At 50.2% G+C, this 25,457-nt stretch overlaps 7 protein-coding genes and 1 pseudogene across 7 annotated transcripts; 2 read left to right on the forward strand and 6 right to left on the reverse strand.

Moving 5' to 3' along the window:
• Positions 1–1,757: 1,757 nt before the first annotated feature.
• LOC128715065 (32 kDa beta-galactoside-binding lectin-like) lies at positions 1,758–2,332 on the reverse strand. Its single transcript, XM_053809948.1, has 3 exons — positions 2,303–2,332; positions 2,151–2,233; positions 1,758–2,082 (listed from the first exon to the last, which is right to left on the reverse strand). The coding sequence occupies exons 1-3, from the start codon at positions 2,330–2,332 to the stop codon at positions 1,758–1,760; spliced, it is 438 nt and encodes a 145-aa protein (XP_053665923.1).
• A 613-nt stretch (positions 2,333–2,945) lies between these two features.
• Positions 2,946–3,526, forward strand: LOC128713874 (galectin-4-like). The gene is made up of 3 exons (XM_053808745.1): positions 2,946–2,972; positions 3,048–3,130; positions 3,205–3,526. The coding sequence occupies exons 1-3, from the start codon at positions 2,946–2,948 to the stop codon at positions 3,524–3,526; spliced, it is 432 nt and encodes a 143-aa protein (XP_053664720.1).
• Positions 3,527–4,047: 521 nt separating this feature from the next.
• On the reverse strand, positions 4,048–4,619 carry LOC128713425 (galectin-7-like). Its single transcript, XM_053808285.1, has 3 exons — positions 4,593–4,619; positions 4,433–4,515; positions 4,048–4,369 (listed from the first exon to the last, which is right to left on the reverse strand). The coding sequence occupies exons 1-3, from the start codon at positions 4,617–4,619 to the stop codon at positions 4,048–4,050; spliced, it is 432 nt and encodes a 143-aa protein (XP_053664260.1).
• Positions 4,620–5,610: 991 nt separating this feature from the next.
• LOC128713089 (glutamyl aminopeptidase-like) lies at positions 5,611–8,585 on the reverse strand. The gene is made up of 6 exons (XM_053807953.1): positions 8,140–8,585; positions 7,404–8,058; positions 7,089–7,327; positions 6,205–7,024; positions 5,900–6,033; positions 5,611–5,833 (listed from the first exon to the last, which is right to left on the reverse strand). Exons 1-6 carry the CDS (start codon positions 8,583–8,585, stop codon positions 5,611–5,613), a joined length of 2,517 nt encoding a protein of 838 aa, XP_053663928.1.
• Positions 8,586–8,912: 327 nt separating this feature from the next.
• LOC128713090 (aminopeptidase N-like) lies at positions 8,913–13,109 on the reverse strand. The gene is made up of 7 exons (XM_053807954.1): positions 12,391–13,109; positions 11,790–12,291; positions 11,466–11,704; positions 10,758–11,403; positions 10,205–10,695; positions 10,059–10,137; positions 8,913–8,951 (listed from the first exon to the last, which is right to left on the reverse strand). The coding sequence occupies exons 1-7, from the start codon at positions 13,107–13,109 to the stop codon at positions 8,913–8,915; spliced, it is 2,715 nt and encodes a 904-aa protein (XP_053663929.1).
• Positions 13,110–14,036: 927 nt separating this feature from the next.
• LOC128715371 (aminopeptidase N-like) lies at positions 14,037–18,433 on the reverse strand. Its single transcript, XM_053810255.1, has 6 exons — positions 17,874–18,433; positions 17,341–17,787; positions 16,739–17,079; positions 14,602–15,923; positions 14,291–14,531; positions 14,037–14,173 (listed from the first exon to the last, which is right to left on the reverse strand). The coding sequence occupies exons 1-6, from the start codon at positions 18,431–18,433 to the stop codon at positions 14,037–14,039; spliced, it is 3,048 nt and encodes a 1,015-aa protein (XP_053666230.1).
• Positions 18,434–21,978: 3,545 nt separating this feature from the next.
• On the reverse strand, positions 21,979–22,678 carry LOC128714838 (protein A16-like). The gene is made up of 3 exons (XM_053809719.1): positions 22,525–22,678; positions 22,292–22,471; positions 21,979–22,208 (listed from the first exon to the last, which is right to left on the reverse strand). Exons 1-3 carry the CDS (start codon positions 22,676–22,678, stop codon positions 21,979–21,981), a joined length of 564 nt encoding a protein of 187 aa, XP_053665694.1.
• A 1,009-nt stretch (positions 22,679–23,687) lies between these two features.
• LOC128713091 (protein A16-like) lies at positions 23,688–25,457 on the forward strand (annotated as a pseudogene).

The following is a 25,457-nucleotide window of genomic DNA, read 5'->3' on the forward strand; positions in this document are numbered from 1 at the left end:
AAACGCTAAAAAGAACTGAACGAACAATCGAATCTTTTGGTAACGTTTTTTGCAGTCTCTTGCACAATATTCTCATTATAGAAATTTATCCACTTTACGTCCAAAACATTGCATGACAACGCAGAATAGAAGGCGATGGGAAAACAAAGTAAACGCTGGAGGAAAAAAATGAAGTTGGTGCTTGCTAACGTTGCACAACGTGGCAGTTGAATGCTTTCGGTATTGAATAGGAGGAACAGGGAAGCATCGCGAGTGTATACAGTTTTTACAAAACACAACGAGCAAATATGTACCATTTTCTCACAATATTCTTGATACGCGATATGTACCACTATTCAATCTCTTTTTGCTTCAATATATACAAAAACTTAAGAGTTACGCTGTTGCTATACTGTTGCTTATTTTCACAAAAGAAAAACAGCATGCGAATGCGGAGTTGACAAAAGGATAAGTACAAAATGCTGTCGTTAAACCGCGGAAGAGTGATTGACACATGAGAGAAAGAGCTAACACAATCGCTCGCTGAATCAGTTAAATAAATCAGTTCACTGTGCTCCATATAGAAATACAAAAACTAGCGAAGAATAAAGGAACGATAAGTAACTGAAGCGAACTAAACGCTCAAACGAGCACATTGAGAGCTACAGCTCTTACAACGAAGATGAGCGGTAGAGGTCTTACGCGCTCGAACTTTACAGACAACTGTGTTGACTCAACGCTCTTCTTGGAGCTCTATACTGCTATACTCGCACGCTCGCTCTCTTTCGCTCGCAACAGCTCATTCGCTCATCGCTCAACGAGCTCTGTCACTGAACGGGTGAACGAAAAGAACGATGAACGAATAAAGAACTAATTCACACTCATGATGACGACTTGATGACCTTAGAGTGCAGCTACTGCTAACTTACTTACTTATCCGGCGCTGCTGCAGGAGTCCTCTAAACCGCTCACGGTCGATCACATTCGTCTGTCAATTCATAATCTCGGCCATTCTGGAGGACGCAACAACGCCATCACTCCATCTCAATTTGGGCCTACCACGCCTACCATGTCGACGACCTAAAAGGACTGGGTTGTCCGGGACCATTCTTATGACGTGACCCACTAGATCCTGGCGAATGTAGTCTGCTGTACGACAGTAAGTTCGCCGTACAGATCATAGAGCTCATTGTAGCGGCATTGTCATGAGCATCTACCTCTCGAACGCTAAGAGGCTAAGAGGGATTCTTCAGTTTTGGACAAAGTTCATGTCCAACAACAGCAATGCTTAACCCAAGATAGGTGAAATTTTGGACGCCTTCGAAAGTGCGCTCAACTATCTGTAGGACAGCCCAGCGTAAGTTATTAGCAGATTTATTAGCAGAGTCGCTGGTGGTGCCACCATCTACTTGGAGTTTGCCTCATTAACCTCCAATCCGAGGATTCCACCACCTGCTCAATCTCAATATGCTAAAATCTGGATTGACCTATAGAAGATGATGCGCGTAGTTTCCATCTCCTAGTCGCGGATGGCTCTCTACAGCGCCAGATTGAAGAGTAGACAAGCTCAGTGAGGCCCTCAGCTGTTCATTGCCCAATACTAATTACTACTGAAGGACTTTAGATCAGTGCACTCTGCACTGTTGAAAGAGGCAGTTTACTCAACACCTTCAGGATGAAGACTCAACTGCCGATTTTATTCATATTACTCGGTCACATTACTGGCTCAGTCACACTATATATCTACCAACACTCTTCAACCGCACCGCAAACCACGCTCAAAACGTCTCCAACACCGAATCGACACTAGCACCGGTACCGAGATGTATAAAGTTCACCATTTCGTACGGCATCCGGTGGCTGAAGGTGCAGTACTTTTCCTCATTAAACCAAATCGAATAATGCGTCTCCTTCACCCGGATTTCCAGCGTGAAGGGTTCGCCCACACCGATCGGACAACCGCCGGAACGTTCCTCGTCCTGCCAGCACTGGTTGGCGTACGTGTTTCGCACGACCCGCCTGTCACGCGGCCGGATGCTAAGGTGCAGCGCTGTATCGTCGCGCGGCTCCACCTCCGGTCCGTACTGCAGATTGATGTTGAATCTGTGGGTGAGGGGTGGCAACGGGAGAACGTAAGATCATTTCGGTGGTTTTGCGGCGCTTTCACTAACCGATCGTCCGTCACTGTGCCCTGCACGATCAGTTTCTTTCCCGGCGACAAACCGCCAAGGATTGCTCCGAGACAGGGAATGTCCTGAAATAAGACAAGCAGTTTAGTAGACCGGAATCGTCGTAATGGCCGCGTTCCTCTGGTTTTGCTTACCGGATTGAATAATGGAAGCATTAGTGCCATGGATGGAGGATCTTCTCTACTCACAAGACACCTCTGACGCGTTGGTCGTAAAAGACTGCTGCACCGAACGCTTCAAACGCTCGTTGCGAATTTATCTAATCGATATCATTTTGCAAGGATTTTGTCTTATCTTTGCGGTTGTGACGAATTTATTAAACGTTTTTTTTTTTTAAGATTTTGTTTTGTTTAAATAATAAAACAACGCCATTATACTGACAAATTCCAGCTTTATACTGCAACTGTCTGCTGACACACAAGCCACAGTGGAAAGTTGTCAAATTGCACATTTTATCCTCAATGTCCCCGTTCGATGTGGAAATGCAAAGGCGACGAACGATGTCTAACACCCTCCATCGTGTAAAAAAAAAACACTTTTAGAAATTGTTATCAAACAACCACCAACACACCACCACTACCCTATCGGCGGAGTAATCGGGAATGATTCAGTGAACGGGTGATTTTTGCGATAACGTGCGCGGAGTCTAAGCGACCGAACCCAGTGTGCCTTTCGCATTGCACTAAACCGAACCGAATTTATCTAGCGCCCAGCGAACACGGTAATCGGGTGGTACAGCGTCGAACCGTTCGGGCACATACCCACACCGAGGGAACCATGTCACAGCTACCCGTGTACAATCCGGTAAGAACTCGTCATCCGCCATTGATGTACACCTTCCCTGCACGCTAATCCATTTTGTTTTTCTTTCCGTTTTAGCCTTCACCGTTCCTTGGTATACTTCCGGCCGGGTTGGGACTGTACCGTAAGATCACAATCCGAGGAAGAATGACTCACGACATGTAAGACGCCGGAGCAGCCGGATTAGCACCTCGCACCGGGTCTCACCAGTCTGTTCTTGCGTCTTCGCCCACAGGTTCAACATTAACCTGCAGTGCGGACCGAACGTTGATCCGCGTGATGATGCGGCACTGCACATCAGCATTCGGCCGCGGGAAGGTCTGATCGTGCGGAACACGTACCAGTTCCGTAGCTGGGGTGTCGAGGAGCGTTTCGGTGGCTGTCCGGTGCAGAAGAAGTCCTACTTCGACGTCAGCATCACGGTGAAACCGGACAGTTACGGCATAGCGGTGAACGGGTGCCATTTCTGTGACTTTAGCCATAGGCTGCCGTACCCGTCGGTGCGGTTCATACACACCGGTGTCGGGGCACAGATCGATGCCATCATTACGGAGTAGGAGCGCGTGTGTGCGGCGGACAACGCAACGCCAGAACGGGAGAGGATCGGCGCTTTGTTGTGCGGTGCGAGAGTTATGTCTAAACGCTAATTTAATATGTTTACAATTAAAGGCAGGTGTACGTCTGTTTCACGAAAGAATGGTGTGGAGTCGTTGTGGGAACGATTAGTGGAGTCGTTGCCGTATCAGCGCGACGGTAGAGTAGCAAAATCCCTTATCGTAGTATCATAAGTAGGTGTAACCTTCTGATGCCCTAGGAAAATTGATACACATCCGGTATCGATAAGACAAGCCACACAGCGTTGCCAATGCGTCCCCTCCGCAAGGTTTGCTACACCTCCATGTTGAACTTTGGCAGAGATCCATTGTCCAACCATAACCTCACAAAGTAAGCTTAGCAACCACGAACACGAAACACGTTCCGCAGGCACGAATGTAATACGTGAGTGACATGGTTTATTACAGCGGCACGACATTAAACGCTATTGTTGGCAGGGAGCTCGGTTCGTTCGATTCGTCCTTTATTCTGACGTGATGGCGTCCACTTTCGCACCTTCACCGATGTGGATGAAGCGGATCGACGCGTACGGTAGACGGTGGTTGAAGTCACAATAGTGCGCCCCGTTCACCGCAATGCCAAAGCCCTCCGGCTTCACCGTGATGGTCACGTCGAAGTATGACTTCTTCTGCACCGGACATCCACCGAATCGTTCCTCGATGCCCCAGTTGCGGAACTGGACCGAGTTACGGATGATGACACCGTCCCGCGGTCGAATGCTGATGTGCAATGCCGTATCGTCACGCGGGTTGGTGTTCGGGCCGGTTTGCAGGTTAATGTTGAATCTGCAGTCAAACGATGGATGAGCATTTGGGAAGGATATTTGGTAGCCCCACGTTTACACTTACTGGTCGTGAGTCATTTTACCGCGAATCGTAATTTTCCGATAGATTCCAAGCCCTGCTGGCATATGGGCCAGGAACGGGGATGGCTGTTTTGGGAGAAAAGTGGGGAGGTGCGTTAATGTCAAAACGGTTCGACGCGCTCCGGAGAACCGGCATCACTTACCGGATTGAATACGGGTAGTTGAGACATTATGAACGGTGGACACTATACTCCCGAGGGTCAGCAAAACTTGAACCACCTGTGCGTCAGGGCGTTGCTTCGACGGAACTGCCGTCCAAACCGTGCATCGGCATAGATCGGTATGCATCGATGAAGAGATACTGTCGCAAATGTAATATTGATAAAAAGGGAATAAAGGCACTGCTGATAAGATTATTTTATCGTCCACTTTTCGCGTGAGTCAGCGCGGTTCGATTTACCAACGAACCACTCCAGCCACACTATCTTGACCTTGCGAAACTGGTGGATGATTTTTGAATTTAAACGTTTGTTTACGCAATGCGAGGGGATTCTAATGCCAGATAATCTGTATGAAGATTTAGCTATCAGTACCCGAAGATGTACAGTAAGGTTGAATGAGGTTTACAAGGTTCTTAATAAAATAAGATTATTTTTATTAAAATAATATATGAACTGAACTTCTGATTTCAATAGATTAATGCATACAACTTTTTTTTTTCGTTTGTCTACTAATGCGAGAAATGTCGTTTTTCACTTCATTTCACTTAACATAAAAAAACACTTATTTTAGAATTTAACGATTAACGACAATTTTAAATTATTATTATTTTTAATCTATTATCTAGCACATTTTCACACTCCTTCTCTCGTTAGAAAGGTGGGACAAGAACAATATTTTTTGAAGCAACCGTATTTTTGATTATTTTTCTCATCATCGTTTTTTATTTAATAATATTTAATGTGATCAATGCTTCTGATGAGTGTGAACCACTGTGCAAAGCAGTATTGTAACCTAACAACAGAGGGCGCCACTGTAGATTGCACTTTCGAATTCAAACGACGAAGCAGTCTGACCATAACTTATTGTTTTATTAATTATTATGAAACATTCGGTTTTTTTGTATACTTCTTTTTATTAAATTATAGGAAAACCAAATTGGTTACATGGAATTATTTTTTATTTTATTTTCGAACGTGCAATTGTATGACTGGCGTGGATTCAAGCCTTTCGCAGCAAGAACCGTGAAAGAGCATCCGTAAGGGGTTGAACGGTCCGATGCCTCCATCTACGATTGATCATCAGCTGCTGCTCGAGCTCCGGTACAATCTCAGAGACGTACGTCGATGCAACGGTGATCAATGACTTTTCTTCTGCCGGTTCCATTGCAAACCGGGCCATTGCGGTCAGAGTCTTGGAGATGGCGTTTGGATCAGTAGATTGTCTGTGAGAAGCATTTGCATTAGTGTGCTGTTCAATCATTTACGGCGAGCCGGCAGAGAATACGTACCGATTGCGAAGCGAAAGTTCAGATCCGATTGACACTAGAAGAACGCTTGGCGATACTTTGGAGCCAACGATTAAACGATGTAACTCCTTGGGACGGACGGAGTCGCTGAGCTGAAACAGAGCGTTTGCGTACGACTTCGTGGCCGTGATCGCAGTTCCCAAACAGCCAATGTTATCCTTCCACGCGTGGGCCATTGTGGACGCTTGTTTGAGGAACGCTTGACGATCCTGGACATTGCTTTGCTGCAGGCCGTAACACAACAGAGCACTTTCGGTCGCACCGTAACGCGTTGACGCACTGTACGCGGTAGGTTGTACGATAGCTGTGGAAGCTTTTCTGCAAGACTCACTAGCTCCACAAGCTAATTCTATCGCAATTGACTGTAGCTCGTCGATCGGATCGGACCCACCGGTGGGACGGTGTAGATCGTGCCTGGAGAGCAACGGAGCTGCGATCGTTTCGACGAACGATTGCAACAATCGCGATGCCTTCACATTGGTACGCAACATTGACTGCATGTAGCGTATATTTTCGCTGACAACCGACCACGGTAAGCTGTCAGCTTCACGGCGCAGGTAGCTCAAAAGCTGCACCACTTCACTGAAATTGCCACCCCGGTGGAACGTTAGCTGTAGGGTGTCATCGATCAAACGGGCACGTGCTGTAGGGTCAATTGCAGTATGATTTTCGGAGAGTTGATGGACAATTCCCCGCTGCAGGGATCCGTCGTACTCCACACGGTAGAGGCCGGTGGATTGAGGATTGAACACCACCACCTCACCGGGGGATGTTGGAATCGTGTACGACACCTTGGTAGCGTTCGGTGCCATCCAGAAGGCTGGCAACTTTGCGTACGTTGCGTTGTTTGCCGTTGCGAAAGATATCGGTATCCACCAGGAGCTGTTGATCGGTGGCCTGTACGCAGGATCTAACACGTAGCGCTGCTGGGTGAAGAAGTAGGTAGTTCCTTCACGGCGCACACGCACCACAGGGTAGCCGGCTTGATGGCTCCAGGTGCCGAACGCTTCATGCACCGTCAGCTGTTTCGGTAGAGCCCCTTCTTTCTTGGCAGCCTGCTCGAGACTGTCGAACAGATCGGTCTCCGTCACGATGCCACGCTTTTTACTGAAAATGTGAAAGGAGATGTCCATTATTGGAGTATTTCGACAGATAGTGAAAGGAGCCTTACTTTCGCTGGATGTAGTCACGTATGCCGCGCTGAAAAACACCTTCCCCCAGTGCATAATTCATCATGCGAATAACACAGGCCGCCTTCGAGTACACCACATGACCATACAGGCGTCCAATTTCCGTACGCTTCTCCACGTAGTAGGTCATTGGATGAACGGAGGGAACACTGTCCAAGAATAATGTCACCTGCAACGATTCCGCAAGGAATCGTTTGCGGAAGTTATGCTCCGGATGGCTCTGTGGGTGGTATAAAGGCGTCACGTTATTAAAGACACACCGTCACCGTCTCGCGGTAACCCCGAACGCTACGTACGATCGATCCCAAGTAGTATGAGTAGAAGTGGGCGAAACCTTCCTTAAGCCACAGATAGCTCCACCAGGCGGGCGTGAGTAGGTTGCCAAAGATTTGATGCGCATACTCGTGGGCGATAATGCTTACCACGGCCCGCTTCTTCTCCAAACCGTCCGTCTGGGGGTTAACGTATATCGTCCTCTCCTTGTACGTTACCAGCCCCCAGTTTTCCATCGCATCCGGCAGTAAGTGCGAATGCGGTACGGCAACGTTGTCGATCTTGGGCAAGCCGTACGGTTCGGCAAAGTATTGCCCCATGGCACCGAGGAATCGCACCGAGGCGTCCACCGAATAGGACAGCAAATGGGCGGACGATGGTTTGGCCCATGTGGCGACTGTTACAGTGGATCCTTTGGCCAGCACGTTACTCTCGCTGGGAAAGTCCGACACGAACCAGGCCACCAGGTACGTCGACATGCGGGGTGTTGTGGTGAAGCTGTACAACCTGTTGCCGCCCGGCAGTGGCTGGACGGTTCGGGCAGGTGTATTGGAGCGTACGTGGTACGCCTGTCCACAGCTGACGTGGAGCTCAAATGTGGCCTTCAGAGCTGGCTCATCGAAGCACGGAAAGGCGGATCTTGCGTTGATTGACTCGAAATGTGTCACTCCAATGTAGCTTCAGTGTGGAAGAGGAGACGAACACGGCAAGATGTTAGTTTTGCGCTGTCAACTAAAGCACTTTTTGTTGTGTTCTTACCGTACGGTATCGTTCTCGGTTTGGTACGGCACTTTGTAGAATCCGGCCAAATCGAAACGATCGACACTGTTGGTGAAATCGATCTCGAGCGTGTATGTTCCGATCGCGGAGTGTAGCACTGCGGCTGCATCGATCACCAAGAACTCCCTCAGATTGTCCAACTTAAAGTTCTTTATTCGCACCTGATGCCCGACGTTGTCACGTAGCTGAATCTTCGAAATTCTGCTCTGCGTACTGTGCAGCACTAGTTGAGTGGTCGGTTGCGACACCACGACACAGATCTGTACGTTTCCCGTGTAGTTGAACGTGTTTCGATCGATGGCAGTGTCCACCCGAAGGATGTAGTGCGTTGGTATGGTGCCGTTCGGTAAACGAAAGCTCCCATTCGCATACCCGTGTGCGGCAAAGTATACCAACACTATGAAAACACACCGAGTTGCTGCCATCTCCATCACACACACTGTCCGTAAGCGTACTGCACCGTACGCTTGACAGGTTCTGCTCAACCTGCGCTGTGGTTCTCCACTATTTATAGAAAGTTCTATTGTTTAAAGATAATGTTACGGGTTAGCTGCAGATGAGCTTTTAACTTTATTGCCGACAGCGTTCAAGTTGTGAAAACTGGAAGTTAATTGGTAAAAACCTCATTATTTGCCTGTAACGTGTTTTTTTGTCGTCAAATACAACCTCCGCTGTGATACATTGTACCCCCGAAACGAACAAACGCTTGCGTACACAGTTTTCCATCATTTATTCATGCATACAATACAGGCTTAACGCGTCAGCAGTGAGTTCTTGAACAGTTGCACCAACTGAAAACGAGATAAAAGATAAGAAAAAAAACATTCGTTACTAAGTGGGCTGGAACTGTTTGGAAAGGGGGCTATTCGTCGCATTAGTTACGGCTGACATCTAGTGACCAGTGATCGTGTCGGATGCGTAAAACAGAGTGGATGCATAACGCTTTGCCTTGCGGTGCACTGCCTACTAGTCATAAACTTATCTTCGAGACAGTTTATGCAGATGTGGTGTATTTTATGCTATGAGTTATGATCCTTACTTGGAAGCGGAAGTGCTATTTTCTTGGGCTACAGATCTATTTTTATGTGTAGCTGAGTCGGAGCAAGTAAATTGGTGACCACATAGCTAAGAGATCTTCGAACTAGAGCCTTACTAGAGCCTTACTGGACGACAAGATAAGATATTGTCGAAAAAAGGGTGAGAGTTTAATCGAAATCGGTTACTAGCCTTAGGTACTCTCGCGAAAGACTCAAAATTTTGACGTATTATTAAACGATTAGCTAAAGCTAGAGAGCTAAAGCCACCCACTGGTATTAGCAATAACCGAACTATGCCGAGATTAAGAATAGAAATGTTGTGATTAGAATCGGAATTCCTGGCCTGGATTATCTATGAGCATCCATTATGGTGTTGCAGATCATGAGATTAACTGAGATGTAGACTACAAAATACCATCTATTATGGTGTTATAGACCATAAGACTGAGTGAGGTGTAGACTACAAGATATCCTCTAGAAGATATACTTCAAGATCAACTTGTCTTGTGAATAGATAGTGTGGAAACTGTCAGAGAGGATTACGTTTACGGGAAATAAATCACTGGGCAGATTTTCACCACATACTAAATCCTGGATGAGCTGGGATGAGGTAGTAAACTTCAGACCTCGATCACAAATATTGCGTTTATAAGAAAATTATGATGGATGCTGGAGCATCGATTTGACATTAATTTGGAGATACGTTACGTAAAGTTCTTCGCTAAAAGTACCACAGAGAGTTGAGCATATCTCTACAAATATTATATTGGACCACCGTAATATTACATTAGAAATATTCCATGGACTTTGATTAAAGTGGAATAATATATCTGATAAGTCAGTTAGATGCCGTGTTCTTACCTCGTCATACTTTGGAACGTTCGCCTTCCGCTGATTAATGTCCGACACAATATTAAGGAACGATGGGTCCATACCGATGCTGAAAATGTGTATCACATGAAAATCGATTCACAAACCCCTCAAACGGTTCCCTCTCTCACACTTACCTTTGAAGAATTTGCAGTGCATTGCGCGACAGCCACCGATCGAACGCTTCGTACCCAATGGCTGAGTTGCGATAAACCGCGGACAGGATGAATTCCCACTCGCCCGGGTTCTCGTTGGTGAAGATGGAATCAAGGAACTCGTCCAAAAACTCGGCACTCTCCGAACAAGCCAACGTTTGTAGGATGTTTAACCGTTCGCCAACATCGCTAACCGTCTGCAGCCGTAGCCACACGGTCTCTAGCTGGGCCGGGCTGGCGATGGTTGCACCACCACAGTAAACGCTATCCTTAATGTACGCAGGCAACAGTACCGATCCGCTCAAATCATTCAACATCCGCGATAACGCTTCCGTGCGGCAATCGGTCGATCCCGCCCGACAACTCCACTCTATGACGGCGCGGCGCAGCTGTTGTGTTTCGTGCGGATCAGCCGGCGATGCATCGAAGCCTACCGCACTGAAGACATTCGCCGTAAGCAGCGCTACGACACGCTGTGGAAAACTGTTAAATAATTCGTCCAAACGCAATGTGATAGAATGTAGCGGTAACTTACAGAGAACGCATCGTAGGCTGAGCTGTCCACAATCAAAGCGTCCCGCAACACGCCAAGATTATCGTTGGCGAATGCCACCGTCCACGGTATCACATCCGTCTCGCCACCAGTGTACGACAGCAAGCTGTACACAATGCTGGCTCCTACTCGTCCACCGTAGTACAGCTTGAAGCAATCGTCCAACAACTGTCCGCGCGAGATGGGTGACACGACCGATGGGTCAGCGGTAAGCTGCGCGATCAAACGCATCCAGAGATCCTCGTCGTAGTTGACGCGATAGTAGCCGGTCTGCTGGGGGTTCACCAACAGGAACTCTCCGTCCAGCAAATCGTCTGCCGGCAGCGAAACCTGCGACGTTCCGTGAGGCATCCAAAACTGTTGCGTTCCACCGGAGCCGATGTCGTACGCGATCGGGATCCACCACGTCCGGTTGCTGGTGATCGACGAATCGGGATACAGGAAGTGTTCCTGCGTGAAGATCAGCTCGCCGTCTTGGTGCAGCACCGTGACCAACGGGTAGCCAGACTGATAGATCCAGGGTCTCATGACCGTAGCGACGTCGAGACTGAGTGGTAGCATGGCATCCTCCGCCACCGCCTGCTGCAAACTCTCGAACAGATCATCCGGTGTGACCGAACGGCCTTTGCTGAGAACGAAAGCAACGCATTAACGACACTCGAATGTGGGCAAGTTCCAGCTCGAACATACTTAGTGCTGATGTAACGACGCATGCCCTTCAGGAACGTTCGCTCACCGAGCGCGTAGTGGAACATCCGGAATACGCTGCCACCTTTCTGATAGGCAATGATGTCGAACATCCGCGCAATATCGACCGGTTTTTCCACATCGAACGAAATCGGCCTTACGTTAATGTCACAGTCCAGCAGCAGTGCCGTTTGCAGTGCCTCGATGGTGAATTTTTCCCTGAATCTAATGCTTGGCTCCACCTGCGATGGGAAAAAGGAATGACGAATTACATCGGATTCGGACCGGTGGGAAGGGCAGGGTTTGAAAGTCACCACTCTACATTACCATGCTGCTGAGGTAGTACTCGTAAAAGGTGGCAAAACCTTCGCTCAGCGACAAATCCGACCACCAGTGGGGCGTTAGCAGATTGCCCAAGAATTGATGCACAAACTCGTGCACAATCGTCGCGATGACGTTCTCTTTATCGCGGTTCGTCCCCGTTTGCTCATCGTACAGCAGGTACCGCTCCTCGTAGATGACCAGGCCCCAGTTTTCCATCGCGGAAAAGTACAAACCCGGCACGGCCAGCTGGTCCAGCTTGGGCAGATCGTACGTCTGGTTGAAGTACTGTTCGACCGCCCGTATCACGACGCCACCCAGGTCCAGCCCGTACGTTTGCGCACTGTCCGTCACCGTCGGGGGCGCTATCAACTCCATGCCGATGCTGGACGGTGGTGCCTTCAACGACAGCCGTGTGCTCGCGAAGTCGTCCGTAATGGCGAACGCCACGAGATACGTCGGCATGCTCGGTGTCGTACGGAAGCGCGTTTGCTTCAGCCCATTTCCGCTGGCGATAGAAGACGCGTTATTAAACTCCTGATAAGCGAACGTCAGCAGTGACGTCAGATCTTCCGTGAGTCACCCCCGCTGCAAAACGGTTACTTACGTAATGGTAACGGATTGTACCGGCATGTTCGAGTACACCTTCATCCCGACGCCACTGTTGATCGTTATGGTGAACGTCGCCCGAATGCCTGGCTCATCGAAGCACGGAAAAGCCGTGCGCGCATCGACCGGTTGGAACTGCGTAACGGCGGCATATCGCACCTCGTTACCACCGTTCACCGATGTCCAGTAAAATCCACTCACATCACTGCGCAGCGTATTTTCGAACGCGATCGTCAGCTGATAAACGCCCGGAAGCAACTCCACACCCAAGCCGATCGTGAGCGTTTCAAGCTCGGCGTCCTCCACGGTGCCGACGATCGGCACATTCAGCTGGTTGGAGTTCCTAACCTCAACACTCACCAACCGACTGCGCAGCGTATGCAGCACGATGGTTCGGGTCGGTTGCAGCACGCGCACACGTATCCCGACCGTCCCGGTGTAGCTGAAGTCCTGCGTGTGTATGTTGGAGCTCAGCTCGAGCGTGTAACTTTCCGGCATTGTCCCGTTCGGTAGCCGGTAGGGGGAAGAATCCCTCGCACTGCGCACACCACTGAACGGTACCCGGTTGATCGAGTGCAGCTGGTTACGAAGGTCGAAGCGGCGCGGTTGGTGCTGACGATCGAACGACACGCTTGCTGTGTGTGGCTGTGCGAGACCGGCCGGTACGAGCGCGCACACCAACAGCAAGGACAGTGTAGACACCCTGCTCGGCACCATTGCGATTCGGTCTGAAAGTGTTCACCCCGGAAAATACCAGCGCCTCGGTGGCAGCAATCCTGGGAACTGATTCGTTTCGGCGCGGTGCAATGTTGTTTTATGGTGGGAATAGGCTCCGAATCACTTCGAGATTAAAGTCATCGTACGTTTGCACGATCATCTAATCACTGCGAGGTGTGAGGTGTGTGTGTTGTGTGCGCATTCACCATTGAGCAGGTTGTAAATTTCAATTCACCCGCGTATTTTATCAGTTGCGAACAATACGAACCGATTACGGATGTATTGTGATCGATACCATCATCGTTCGGATGCCTCTTTTCTAACCGGACACTCACTGCAAAGCGCCACAGCTTTGCGACACACAATGAATGACGAATGATCGAACACCCGATTGATATTACGTTCCTTTTTTTTGTTGGTTTTATTCTATCCCTGATATCCCTATCTATAATCGTACCCTAATCATCCGATCCGACCGGATCTTGTGTAATTCTGGAATTCTGGCAAAACAATAGCCACCCCCTTTTGCGTGGCCTTTTGCCGGGCCGTATTAAAAAAAAAAGTTTTCCGGGAAGGGGGAGGGGGTCATGAAGAAATTTAAAAAAATACTGACCTGGCGGGATGGGGTGGGGGGGTAGCTTCGAGGCCCCTCAAAAGAGTCGAAGCTAACAGCGGGATTGGATGGACTCCCCAACTGTCTCTCTTAGAATCCAGTTATCCCCGCGGGGTGGGAGGGGGGCGGGGGTGGTCCTTCGCATATTTGAAAACTGTTGGGGGAGGGGGAGAGGTTGGGTGGGGTGGATTACATTTCAATTTTCTCCAGAGGTCCCTTCCGACTCTACACTTTGGGGCCTACTAAACTGGCCTACATCCTAGGCCCTACACGGGCGAGGGCCCTAAACGGTCGCCTACTCTGCCCACCAGTGATTATCCGAGCAGATGCATCGTGATCGAGACCAGCAGTGCCGCTATCGAGAGACCAACCGTTGCTGCTCCACCGTCATCTTCCGTCGTCGTTTGTACGGTTGTGGTCGTTACGGTGGTGGGTGCGGCAGTGGTTTCAGCTGCAACAGTGGTAGTAATTACAGGTGCATCAGTAGTGGTAATTTCGGGTGCATCGGTAGTAGTAATTTCGGGTGCACCGGTGGTAGTAGTACCCGGTGCAGCGGTGGTAGTAGTACCTGGTGCAGCAGTGGTAGTAGTAACCGGTGCAGCGGTGGTAGTAGTGTCCGGTGCAGCAGTCACCGTAGTCGTTTCCGGAGCCTCGGTCTGGAGGTTCGCCGCAAACTCGGTCAGGAAGTTGGACAACATCAAACCCTCGAACCCATTCACAAAGTCCAAGTTCGCTTGGACCGTGTTGCGCAGGTTGGTGGCGGTGTTGGCACTAACTCTCGCACCCAGCGCGGTGATCAGAGCGTTCAGCTGTGGCAATAAGGATTGGTGTGTTTAGTGTTGACGTATTGGTGGAATCGCCTGCTCGACTCCATCTTACCTTGTTCAGCTCCTCCACGGTGTTGGTACGGGAAGCGATGGCAGACAGGGCCGAGTTGAGCGTGGACGCCGACAGCGCACTGACGAACTCATTCACCATGTTCGGATCCATCAGGAACTCGATCAGCGCATCGACCCCGGCACGGCTGCCGGAGTAGACCGCCTGCACCACGCGGCTACGTTCGTCCGCACGGTAGTTGATCTCCACATTGCCGAGGGCGGTGGTGAGCAACGACGTCAGGAACTCCTTGTTGTGCGAGCAGCCCAGCGAGTCGATCAGCATCGTCCGCTCGGCAAGGTTCTTCGAGTCCATCATCTTGCGGTACAGATACTGGAACTCGGTCGCACCCGCCGCCCGCATACCGTGGCAGTAGGTCACGGTGGCAATGTCCGGATGGACGGCGTTCAGGCCCATGCTGGTCGCTTCCGCCGTCAGCAGTGCGGCCGTCTTCTCCAGACAGTCGGTGTAACCGATCGTGCAGGCCCAGGTGGCGACCGTCTGCACGAGGTACTTGTGCAGGAGCGTATCGGTCGGTGACACCGCGTTGATCGTCAACGTGCCGTACACATTCTCGATCAATGCGTCCACAAACACCAGGAAGTCTCGGTATGCCTCGGTTCCGCGCAGACGGCTGTTGAAGTACGACAGCGCAACGTTTGCCGCCGTCCACGGCGCGTACTCGCGCTCGTCGCGCAGGTACGTCATCAGGCGCAGCGCCACCCGCATGTCGAGCCGGCCCGATCGCGCCAGCCAGTAGGCATCGTCGATGAGCTGCGCTCGGTTCAGCCGATGCACCGAGGCCCAGTTCTCTATCAGCGCGTCCGTGATCAGCTCCCAGTTGCGCTCATCGTAGTTGACGCGGTAGTAGCCCACCTGCTGCTTGTTGAAAATGATCCACTCGGTGGCGGGCACGGTCGTCTCGAACCGGGCCGCCTTCGTCGCCAGCCACTCGAAGTCTTCGAACTCGTTAAAGTCGGCCTGGGCCTGGCGCACGTAGTTGTACGGGATCATCCAGACGTTGGCGTTGGGCACTTTGCGATCGGAGTAGAACCGCTCCTGCGAGATGATGACATCGCCCGTGTCGTACGAGCGGCGCACGGTTAGCACCGGGTAGCCCGCCTCGTTGGTCCAGGTGCGCATGATCTGCGCCACGGTTACGTCGCCCGGCAGCACTCCCTTGCCCTCGATCGCGCTCTGCAGTCCGGCGTACAGCTGCTCATCCATCGCCACACTCAAGGCACGATCGCTAAGGTACGCCTTCAGTCCGGCCCTCCAATTTTCATCCCCAAGCACGTGGCGCATCATGTTCAGCACACTGCCAGCTGCAATTGGACGTAACGTTTAGTGGAGCCTGTCGGTACACGGTGGAGTAGTGATGGGAAAAACGGAGCTCCGGAGCCAGCTCCGAACCTACGGCTTCGAACCACGAAGGGGGTGAGGAAGGAGGGGTTTACGAGGGATGAGGAGCAGGAGGAGGAGGAGAGAGGTGATGGTTATAATTTACTAAAACGCTGACCGGGGAAAATTGGGGGGCCCTTTATGTTTGGCAATGGCTTTTGAGCAGTTGATTCGGAGCCGTGGGTTCGGAATCAGCTCCGGAGTCGTGGGTTCGGAGCCGTAGGTTCGGAGCCGTAGGTTCGGTGCTGAACCGTAGGTTCGGATCCGGCTCCGGAGCTGTAGGTTCGGAGCTGTAGGTTCGGAGCCGTAGGTTCGGAGCCGTAGGTTCGGAACCGTGGGTTCGGAGCCGTAGGTTCGGAGCCGTTGGTTCGGAGTCGTGGGTTCGGAGCCGTAGGTTCGGAGTCGTAGGTTCGGAGCAGGCTCCGGAGCTGTAGGTTCGGAGCCAGCTCCGGAACCGTGGGTTCGGAGCCATAGGTTCGGAGCCAGCTCCGGAGCAGTAGGTTCGAAGCCGTAGTTTCGGAGCCGGCTCCGGAACCGTGGGTTCGGAGTCAGCTCCGGAACCGTGGGTTCGGAGTCAGCTCCGGAGCCGTGGGTTCGGAACCATAGGTTCGGAGCCGGCTCCGGAGCCGTGGGTTCGGAACTGGCTGCGGGCTGAAGTCGGAACTGGCTCCAGTGCCGTCTGTTCGGAACCGGCTCCGGAGCCGTTGGTGCGCACATCACTACAGTGCAGCGAGCTTACATTTCGGGTACGCGACACGATCGAACAGCGACGATATTTCGCCCGGTGTAGCCGCATTCCAGTTCATCGGGCGGGTTGACGCCTGCCCATCCGGCACCATCGCGGCCTGGATGACCTGCAAGTTGAACAGCTCCCAGTACTCCTGGTCCGGGTAGGCAAGATGCAGCGCGTAGTACTCGTAGAGCGTGGCGAAACCTTCATTCAGCCAGATGTACTCCCACCATTCGGGGGTCACCAGATCACCGAACCACTGATGGGCGTACTCGTGCGCAATCGTGGTCGCGACGTTCGTCTTCGTGCGATAAGTCGATACCGCCTCGTTGAACAATAGTGCCTGCTCTCTGCAATGTAATCAAATCCAAAACCCACCACCCCAACCCCACCCCAAACGATGGTGGTAAAGATATTGGACAGCATTATATATGTGGGTTTTGGCCATTCTAATCGCGCTTTATCGGCTGAATTGCCCCTCGACGTTTACGATGCCACCATCGATTGAGCCTGCGTCAGTGTGGGATCAATTGACGGACCGGCAAACGTCGGGACACTCATGTCACATGACTTGCACCTAACCTCCCCGCACCGCACACACACACACTTACCTGTACGTTACCAGGCCCCAGTTTTCCATCGCACCGGCCGCAAAGTCGGGCACGGCAATCTGGTCCATCTTCGGCATGTACATGCCGTACGGGATGCCCAGATGGTCGTCCAGCGCTTGCAGAATCTTAACGCCAGCTTCCAGCGCGAACAACGCCTCCGAGAACGCGTTCGGGCGCACGTAGACACGCTGCGTGCCGCGGGTGCGAAACTGGAAGTCCGACACGACGAACGCGAGCAGATAGGTCGACATGGCGGGCGTCGTTTCGAACACCGTCGTACGCATGCCGTCCTGGTCGGTTGTCTCCTTTTCCGGCATGTTCGAGATGGCCGTGTAGGTGGGGCTGTGCGTGATCGACACCGCGAACGTTGCCTTCAGCGCCGGTTCATCGTAGCACGGGAATGCCATGCGGGCGCTCGTCGATTCGAACTGCGTCGTGGCCAAATATCTGTTTTGTCGACCGAACCGAAAATGGGAAACGAATTGTTTACGGAGGCTTGCCAACATAAAACCTGCAGCGGAAAGGGTACCCACCTACGGTCGCCATTGTCCGCCACGTAGGAGGACACATAGAACCCGTCATCGTTGGTCGCGAGTCTTCCTTCAAACGTGACCTCCAGCAGATAGAAGCCCGGCTGTAGGATGGCGGGGCTCGTGAACGTAATATGCTCGAAGGTAGTGTCCGTGCTGTACTCCGCGGCACCGATCAGTGTCGGTGCACCGGCCACTCCGTTCGGCAGGGACGAAACCTGCGCGGACGCGATCGCCAGTCCACGGTTGTGCAACACCAGCAGGTTCGTCGCTTCCAGCACCTGCAGCTGGATGCTCACGGACCCATCGAACGTACGCACATTGCTGTGAATTTCCGTGCGCAGATGAAGCTCGTAATGGATCGGGACGGACGTTTTCGGCAGACGGTACCGCTCGTCCACGGGTTGCGCCGGCACGACACCGATAATATCGCCCGCAGCCTCACTGGCGGCGAGTTCCGGCTCGTCGACGTATAGGCCACTACTATGGAACGGAGGTCGCTCGGCACGCGCGGCAAAGCAGCACAAACCAATCGACACCAGTATCAACGCGGAACGCACCATATTTCCCGGGGGGTGGGGGAGGGTTGGGAGTCACTCTCTATCGCACGGCTGCACCGCTGTATCCTGTGGCAGCCTTAGTGGTGCACTAGTCAGCGCTTTTGCCAAACCAAATGCTTTAATACCCCGGGCGCGTTTACCGGGGCACCGCCCGACTGGGCGAACTCTGCTCAATGCTCTCTATCATGCTTTATCTGCCTACGGCTTACGTTAATAACCACCCTGCCCTGCCGTCTATTGACAGCCAGGCAGTAGGCGAGTATATCAGCCTCGAGTCCTAAACGATAAGATAATCGCCGATGGTTGTATTGCTTTATTGCCGTTCTTCGATCTAAGCAACCCATATCTGATCCTCATAAACTTAGAAATGGTTGATTTCCCGTGTTTGTGTTTTTTTTGCTGTGTTCCTGCAACCATAAATCGGAGGACTTATGACATGAGTAAACTATAGAGCGTTTCACTTTACAATTCGATGACTATTTTTATCTTATTTATCATCAAGGTGGGGATTTCTCGAGATGTGGATCAGCCGAGAAGGGAATGATCTTTGCTACTGCTGTTCTTGATTTACCTCTGCCCGAATCGTTCCATGTTCCAAGACAACGGGGATACGGCGACCAGAAATAGTGGATTCGACTCTCAACAAGTTCACTAATCATTCACCAAACTTGTTTTCCCCGCTGACACGGACATCATTCTTCTACGGTGGATTAGATTAGATTGCTAATCTTATCGCTATTGTACAGCGTGCCCGCGATACGCGGATTGAATGACTTCTGTAAGCGTAAATCGGCTGTTTAGCGTCAATCGAAACAATGCCGCATACGCCGGCGCGAATGTAATCGATTACAGTGCAGAATGCTATCATGATCACCAACCATCTGACCGCGGTTAGGAAACGGATTAGTGACAAAAAAAGAAACGCCTTTATCATTCATCCTTCCATTCATGTGTTATGAATCTTCGCTGAAGGCCTTCGCCTTCACATGACTATTTGGGGGCATGCTGCGGGAGGAATGGAGCTTCCTCGCCATCAACCAACTTGGTACCATATATCGACGAAGGCCATATCTTGGCTACAAGCTGGGCAGTGTTCGGTTACTGCTACGACATATCAAAAGCAGGTCACTAGTAAACATAAGTCCCATAGTAAGTCCCCTTATAGCTGTTTGTGACCTTGCTGTTCAACTAGCTAATCGTGCCATGTTTTAACTACAGCTTGAAGAGGTGTTACTACAATCACATCGGAACCCGAGGGTTCAATCGAACGTGCTATCTTGATCTTTTATGATCCGAGCTTCTGCCGAGAGCCCTTTACTGCAGTCTGGTAAGTCTAATACTAGAGCTTTCCAGTTCCGTTCCCTAGATTATCACACCACACATTCTTTATGCTCACAATGGACCTTCATTAACTTGCATAGGAGACTATCTACTACTACTACTACTACTACTATCTTCTAACCGAACTTGACAATTCGACTTAGCGTTTAGTTTGTCTGAAAGCATTATTTAAAAGCACTATTTTTTTCTGGCAAACTTACTGCGAACATCCTTCTGAGAACATCGATAACATCCTTAACGGGCTGCCCGATAACATCCTTAACGGGCTGCCCGATAACATCCTTAACGGGCTGCCCGATAACATCCTTAACGGGCTGCCCGATAACATCCTTACCGGGCTGCCCGATAACATCCTTACCGGGCTGCCCGATAACATCCTTACCGGGCTGCCCGATAACATCCTTACCGGGCTGCCCGATAACATCCTTACCGGGCTGCCCGATAACATCCTTACCGGGCTGCCCGATAACATCCTTACCGGGCTGCCCGATAACATCCTTACCGGGCTGCCCGATAACATCCTTACCGGGCTGCCCGATAACATCCTTACCGGGCTGCCCGATAACATCCTTACCGGGCTGCCCGATAACATCCTTACCGGGCTGCCCGATAACATCCTTACCGGGCTGCCCGATAACATCCTTAACGGGCTGCCCGATAACATCCTTAACGGGCTGCCCGATAACATCCTTAACGGGCTGCCCGATAACATCCTTAACGGGCTGCCCGATAACATCCTTAACGGGCTGCCCGATAACATCCTTAACGGGCTGCCCGATAACATCCTTAACGGGCTGCCCGATAACATCCTTAACGGGCTGCCCGATAACATCCTTAACGGGCTGCCCGATAACATCCTTAACGGGCTGCCCGATAACATCCTTAACGGGCTGCCCGATAACATCCTTAACGGGCTGCCATTTCATAACTGTTGAACGGGGGTGATAGCCTTGGGGGCCCCTCTAGTATACGGAGAGGGTTAAAGCGACGCTTTTCTGGCCCATTTCTAGGTCTAATCATACAGTTTTTAAGCTTGCGACAGACATTGATGCAGTGGTACATGGGATTTGGGTGTGGGAGCAAAATAGAACTAAGTGCACTTCTAGGAGTGCAACTGGAGATAAACTCACAAACGGTGAAGAGCTTTCCAAAAGCTCTCTTAAACTCCAGTCCTTCACTCTTATAGCTCAAACACAAGCGTGCACTAGTAACTAATAAGATTTATTAAGTAGATCCAGCATAGGACGAAGTATAACCATCGCAAGGTAGTTGGACGTCAATGAATCCAACGCGGAAAGTTCGCTTCCTAAACACACCTCTTTAGGAGCCTAGAAGAATCCAAAATTTAGACAATGTAAAGCAAGACTACCTTCTTGCTAGATATCCCAGATATCGTCAATGTCTATGGTTGTCGGTCTGAAACACCGTACCACATTACGGGGTTTTCGAGGATTACAGGGTTTTCGGGGATTATATTGACAAGTTCAGCGAGTTGTTGTTTTGTTCGGGCATATAATTGACTTGTTCGGCAAGCTATTGAATTGTAGCTGTAGCTGGCGTTGACATGTTTGACAGAACTATTGAGCTGTCGTTGAATGATGTTTCTGGCAACACTGCTGCTAGCAAAGTGCACAGCGAATAGCAACGCAGCTTCTGTCAAATCCATAGCAACCGCGTTGCCAGCAACAACATTCTACCGTCGTACAACAGTTCTGCCGAACATGTCAACGCCATCTACTGTACAATACAATAGCTTGCCGAACAAGTCAATTATATGCCCGAAAAAAACAACAACTCGCTGAACTTGTCAATATACGGACGACCTAAAAGGACTGAGTCATCCGGTGTCATGCTCATGACGTGACCAGCCCACCCGGAGCCTGACGAGTCTAATCCACTGTACAGGAGGGAGTTCGTCGTACAGCTCGTAGAGCTCGTCCTGATCCTTCCACACATACGGCGCCCCTTCCTACCCGCTCACGTCTACGAGGGTTTCGTCTGGTTTTTGGACAGAGTCCGCGATAACAACAGATCAGAATTTCATTTAGCTAGCAATACAAAACCAAGACCACATGAGTAAAGAGTTTATTCGGTAGGGGTTTTCGCGAACCCATGATTTCTTGCTTGTACTAATTCCAAAGCCCTTAGCGCGCTACACAGTTCTACAAACATCATGATCACGACCAGCTACAACAATGCCCAAACACTTAGTAGTACTCTTCACAGAGGTACGGATGAGCCTTTTCCGAACCGTCGCAGCTATGCCTTTTCCAATATCCAGAAGGACTCAGTGTATAGCAGCCGTCTGCTGTTAAATCTATCGAGTCGGGTGCAGTTTGCACCGGTAGGTCCGTGGTAATCCACGTCAGCGTGGTGTTGTCTACGGCACCCAGGTTGGTAGCGCCAATCCAGTAACGGGTTTTCGATGAGATCGACTCTGCAACAAGATAGATCAACATAAAGTCGTACGATCAGTAGTACGCCGGCCGGCGCGACATCTCCGCGCGCTGCACTGCTTACGTAGCATAGACTCCAAAAACGCCTGCTCCTCGGCGCTCTCTATGGTGGCCAGACCTTTACCCTCCTCGATGCAGTTGCGCCAGGCGCGAAAGAACGTTCCCACGCCCCGCGTACCGATGCTGTACTTTTTCTGCTTCACGGCAAAATCGGCCGGCAGCAGGAAACGGCCCGTCCGTGAAACTGAAAGCAAATGGCAATGTTTACGTAAGTGCGGTCATTTACTGTCACTGCACTTCCCGCTAGAGGGCGCACGCTACCGATCAAGCTCCGTTGCTGTCCGGGTTCCCGCGGCTTCGGCACCGCATCGTCCACGCGCTGCAAGGCTAACGATAGGCTGACGAAAAGCGCCAGCAGCACCACGGCCAAGTTTCCGTGCGCAAGGAACATTTCGGGACTGGGCGTGTACTGTCGAAGGGCCGCAACTCACCTTGACACTGAAAAGCCGTCCGTGCGATGCACCTTCTTTTATAAGCGCGCCGGGAGCAGAAAGCAACGGAGCAGCAATAAGAAAATGCCATGGACCAAAACTGGTTCCGTGTTTTGTTTTTTTTTTTTGGGGGGCAATTCTGCAATTGAGGACGATCGAGATTGAGTATTTTGGGAACCAAAAACAAACAAAAACTGGGAATGTTGATAAACTGGGCCTTCCATTTTCGTTGTTGGAAAAACAATTATTTACAATAAAAGTGGATTTTTTTAAACTTTTTCACTTTTGTTAACACTTTAAAAGTTCAATTATATGTAAATGTAAAATATGTAAGTTTTCTGCAAACACTCTAACAAATTTTCAAACTATTAAACAATAGTTGATATTCCCGTCGATCAAGGATATTGTGGAGAAATAATTTACTGCACCCCTTCGAAGAACAATTTCAACGTTCAGAGAGGTGCGATAGTAAAGCACTGTTGGGCAGTTTCCATTCCATCTGCAAATTCAGGTTTGTGTCTTCGACGAGTTCACCGTGAGGTCATTGGTCCCCTTTACCTTTGGTGCAGTTTTTTTTTTTTTTTGGCAAAAGCCGTACTTAGCATACTCTCCATTCTGCTTCTTCGCTGCGTGTCAGATTCCCGGGCCAGAATCGCATCTCGTTCTGCATTTCCGCAATCGATCGGAAACTCGTTTTTCGGTGCCATGATTTCGGGGACTGTAGTTAACTGTTTTCTGCAAAGCTACAACAATAAACCCGCCCCAAACTCGTACGCGGGCACCGCACAGGGTCAACGTACGGAACCGTTTTACCGTGTGCGTTCTCCAAAAACTAACTGCAGGCCGAGATAAACCCGAAAAAAGAGAAAAGACAGTCCAGCCGTACGGGACGAGCACTGGCAGAGAAGCCAGGGGGAAAGGGGAGGGGCGTTGGGGAGGGCGGAATCCGCAAAAGGACACTATAAAAAAATGTGCACAAGAAAGTAATGCTTTCATTTCTGGTTCGTCCGCTGCCTCGAACGATCGTCTGCCCGGTCTGTCCGAGCGGATCGCAAAGGATCGCAAGTCGGTTGGTGGTGATTTGGTGTTTGTCACATTCGGTTCCGTGTGCGGTGACCCGCTGCTTTTACCAAGGGGGATGTCGTGCTGTAAGCCACTGTGCTACTCGCTCGTGGCGGTGCTTTTCGTTCTGTCGCTGGCAGCAGCCGCCTCGGTACCGGAGCAAATCGTTAAAGCAAAGCCGGCGGAAACAATCGTGGCACGGGGTGGCGGGGACGGTGGTAAGTGTAAACGGTTGCGGTGTGTTCCGGGGGTATGTTAGTGATGCGTAGGTAACGATCATACCGATTCGAGCTAGGTCTAAACAGTCAAATAGCCGGGATAAGCTTCAATGAATTGAAATAAAATACTCCTCACACATCATCGAATTTTACGCTGACTCCAACTCCATTTACTCCAGTAGTTCTAGCTGCCCGGTTAAACTTCCCTATCATACTTCCCATCACTTCTGCTGAGGCAATTGCCAGCTGCTCAAGAAGCTCACCCCAATAACCCAGCAGCATATTCTCTGACTTTGGCAGGTTCTTGAATGCTCTCGGGACAAAAAATTCCAAAAATCCTCATATTTAAGATATCAAATATCGTTCAAGAGTTCCTTGAGCAACACTCAACTTCTCGCCGACTGCTGAGCATCTGGCCCTACCCAAGCTAGAAAACATCCCATCACCATTTCCTTACACATCAGCCACGATCAGAGCACTCCCCCGCGTGCCTAAGAATTAATCACACCAACATCACCTTTTGGGTGCTGCGGTGACGCCCAGTTTTTGTGTGTGTGGTTCTTGTGTTACTTACTTAAACTTAAACTTAAAACTTAAAACTGTAAAATTGTAAACTTAAAGTTTTAGAAACTTGAAACGTCATATTTTTATAGAAAAGTTTTGTACTTCACAATAAGAAAATAATTGTTTGTTAGCGGATTTTTTTTTTCGTACGATGTAAATATAATCTCACCACAAATTTGATGCTTTTGGACAAAAAATATTTACTTAATATATTAAAATAATCCTATTACACAGAACAAAAAGTCTTCTCACATTACTCAAATTTAAAGATTCGACAAAAGAAGTGACGAATGGAGCCATAAAGCCAAGCGCAAAGTCACGCAAACGCAACATTAATGTGGTGAACACGTTTTCTTGAACAGGGGTGAGCAACTTTCCCGTCAATGGACTACCGCCACTAACGTACAGCTCGAAAACATACACATTCAACAACACCGGGGCAACATTCTTCCAAGCTTGGAACAATTGTCGCGCAATAGGGCAACGATTGGCTACGATTGAAAATTATCAGGACCATCTGGCGTACAAGGAGCAAAACGGTAAGAACCGAACAATTCCTGCATGTGTGTGTGTGTGTGTGCTTTTTACCGATTAGACACTCACGATCTATTCCTCACATGATCATCGCTCTATAGCACCGTATGACAGTTACGATACGGCGTACTGGATAGCAGCAACCAACTATGGGGCCCGCCATGACGAATACGGCCAGTTCTATTGGATTACAAATGACAGACCGGTCGGGTATCTGAATGGATTCCAAAACTGGATCGATGGCGTTGTACCGAACTCCAAGGACGTGTGTGTGGCTACATATCTGCCCAGTGCAACGTGGGTTTACGGTTCGTGCAATTTTTACTTGTCATACGCATGTGAGATATCACAGGATGTCTGA

This window comes from Anopheles marshallii, chromosome 3 (genome assembly GCF_943734725.1).
Source record: "Anopheles marshallii chromosome 3, idAnoMarsDA_429_01, whole genome shotgun sequence".
Taxonomy (NCBI): domain Eukaryota; kingdom Metazoa; phylum Arthropoda; class Insecta; order Diptera; family Culicidae; genus Anopheles; species Anopheles marshallii.

Excerpts from the sequence above, each read along its gene's own strand:
- LOC128715065 (XM_053809948.1), bottom strand. The coding sequence starts at position 2,332 with ATGGCACTAATGCTTCCATTATTCAATCCG. Across the intron at positions 2,234-2,302 it reads TGCTTCCATTATTCAATCCG|GACATTCCCTGTCTCGGAGC; the intron begins GTAAGCAAAACC and ends GTCTTATTTCAG. Across the intron at positions 2,083-2,150 it reads GGCACAGTGACGGACGATCG|ATTCAACATCAATCTGCAGT; the intron begins GTTAGTGAAAGC and ends CCTCACCCACAG.
- LOC128713874 (XM_053808745.1), top strand. The coding sequence starts at position 2,946 with ATGTCACAGCTACCCGTGTACAATCCG. Across the intron at positions 2,973-3,047 it reads AGCTACCCGTGTACAATCCG|CCTTCACCGTTCCTTGGTAT; the intron begins GTAAGAACTCGT and ends TTTCCGTTTTAG. Across the intron at positions 3,131-3,204 it reads GGAAGAATGACTCACGACAT|GTTCAACATTAACCTGCAGT; the intron begins GTAAGACGCCGG and ends CTTCGCCCACAG.
- LOC128713425 (XM_053808285.1), bottom strand. The coding sequence starts at position 4,619 with ATGTCTCAACTACCCGTATTCAATCCG. Across the intron at positions 4,516-4,592 it reads AACTACCCGTATTCAATCCG|CCATCCCCGTTCCTGGCCCA; the intron begins GTAAGTGATGCC and ends CTCCCAAAACAG. Across the intron at positions 4,370-4,432 it reads GGTAAAATGACTCACGACCA|ATTCAACATTAACCTGCAAA; the intron begins GTAAGTGTAAAC and ends GTTTGACTGCAG.
- LOC128713089 (XM_053807953.1), bottom strand. The coding sequence starts at position 8,585 with ATGGCAGCAACTCGGTGTGTTTTCATAGTGTTGGTATACTTTGCCGCA. Across the intron at positions 6,034-6,204 it reads CAGCTATCGTACAACCTACC|TCGTACGCAAACGCTCTGTT; the intron begins GCGTACAGTGCG and ends ACGGCCACGAAG. Across the intron at positions 5,834-5,899 it reads GAACTTTCGCTTCGCAATCG|ACAATCTACTGATCCAAACG; the intron begins GTACGTATTCTC and ends TGCTTCTCACAG.
- LOC128713090 (XM_053807954.1), bottom strand. The coding sequence starts at position 13,109 with ATGGTGCCGAGCAGGGTGTCTACACTGTCCTTGCTGTTGGTGTGCGCG. Across the intron at positions 10,138-10,204 it reads GCACTGCAAATTCTTCAAAG|CATCGGTATGGACCCATCGT; the intron begins GTAAGTGTGAGA and ends ACACATTTTCAG. Across the intron at positions 8,952-10,058 it reads ACGTTCCAAAGTATGACGAG|TTGGTGCAACTGTTCAAGAA; the intron begins GTAAGAACACGG and ends TCTCGTTTTCAG.
- LOC128715371 (XM_053810255.1), bottom strand. The coding sequence starts at position 18,433 with ATGGTGCGTTCCGCGTTGATACTGGTGTCGATTGGTTTGTGCTGCTTT. Across the intron at positions 17,080-17,340 it reads TGGGGCCTGGTAACGTACAG|AGAGCAGGCACTATTGTTCA; the intron begins GTAAGTGTGTGT and ends ATTACATTGCAG. Across the intron at positions 14,174-14,290 it reads TACTACCACTGCTGCACCAG|CTGAAACCACTGCCGCACCC; the intron begins GTACTACTACCA and ends CCACTGTTGCAG.
- LOC128714838 (XM_053809719.1), bottom strand. The coding sequence starts at position 22,678 with ATGTTCCTTGCGCACGGAAACTTGGCCGTGGTGCTGCTGGCGCTTTTC. Across the intron at positions 22,472-22,524 it reads CGTGCGCCCTCTAGCGGGAA|TTTCACGGACGGGCCGTTTC; the intron begins GTGCAGTGACAG and ends ATTTGCTTTCAG. Across the intron at positions 22,209-22,291 it reads GTTTTTGGAGTCTATGCTAC|AGTCGATCTCATCGAAAACC; the intron begins GTAAGCAGTGCA and ends ATCTTGTTGCAG.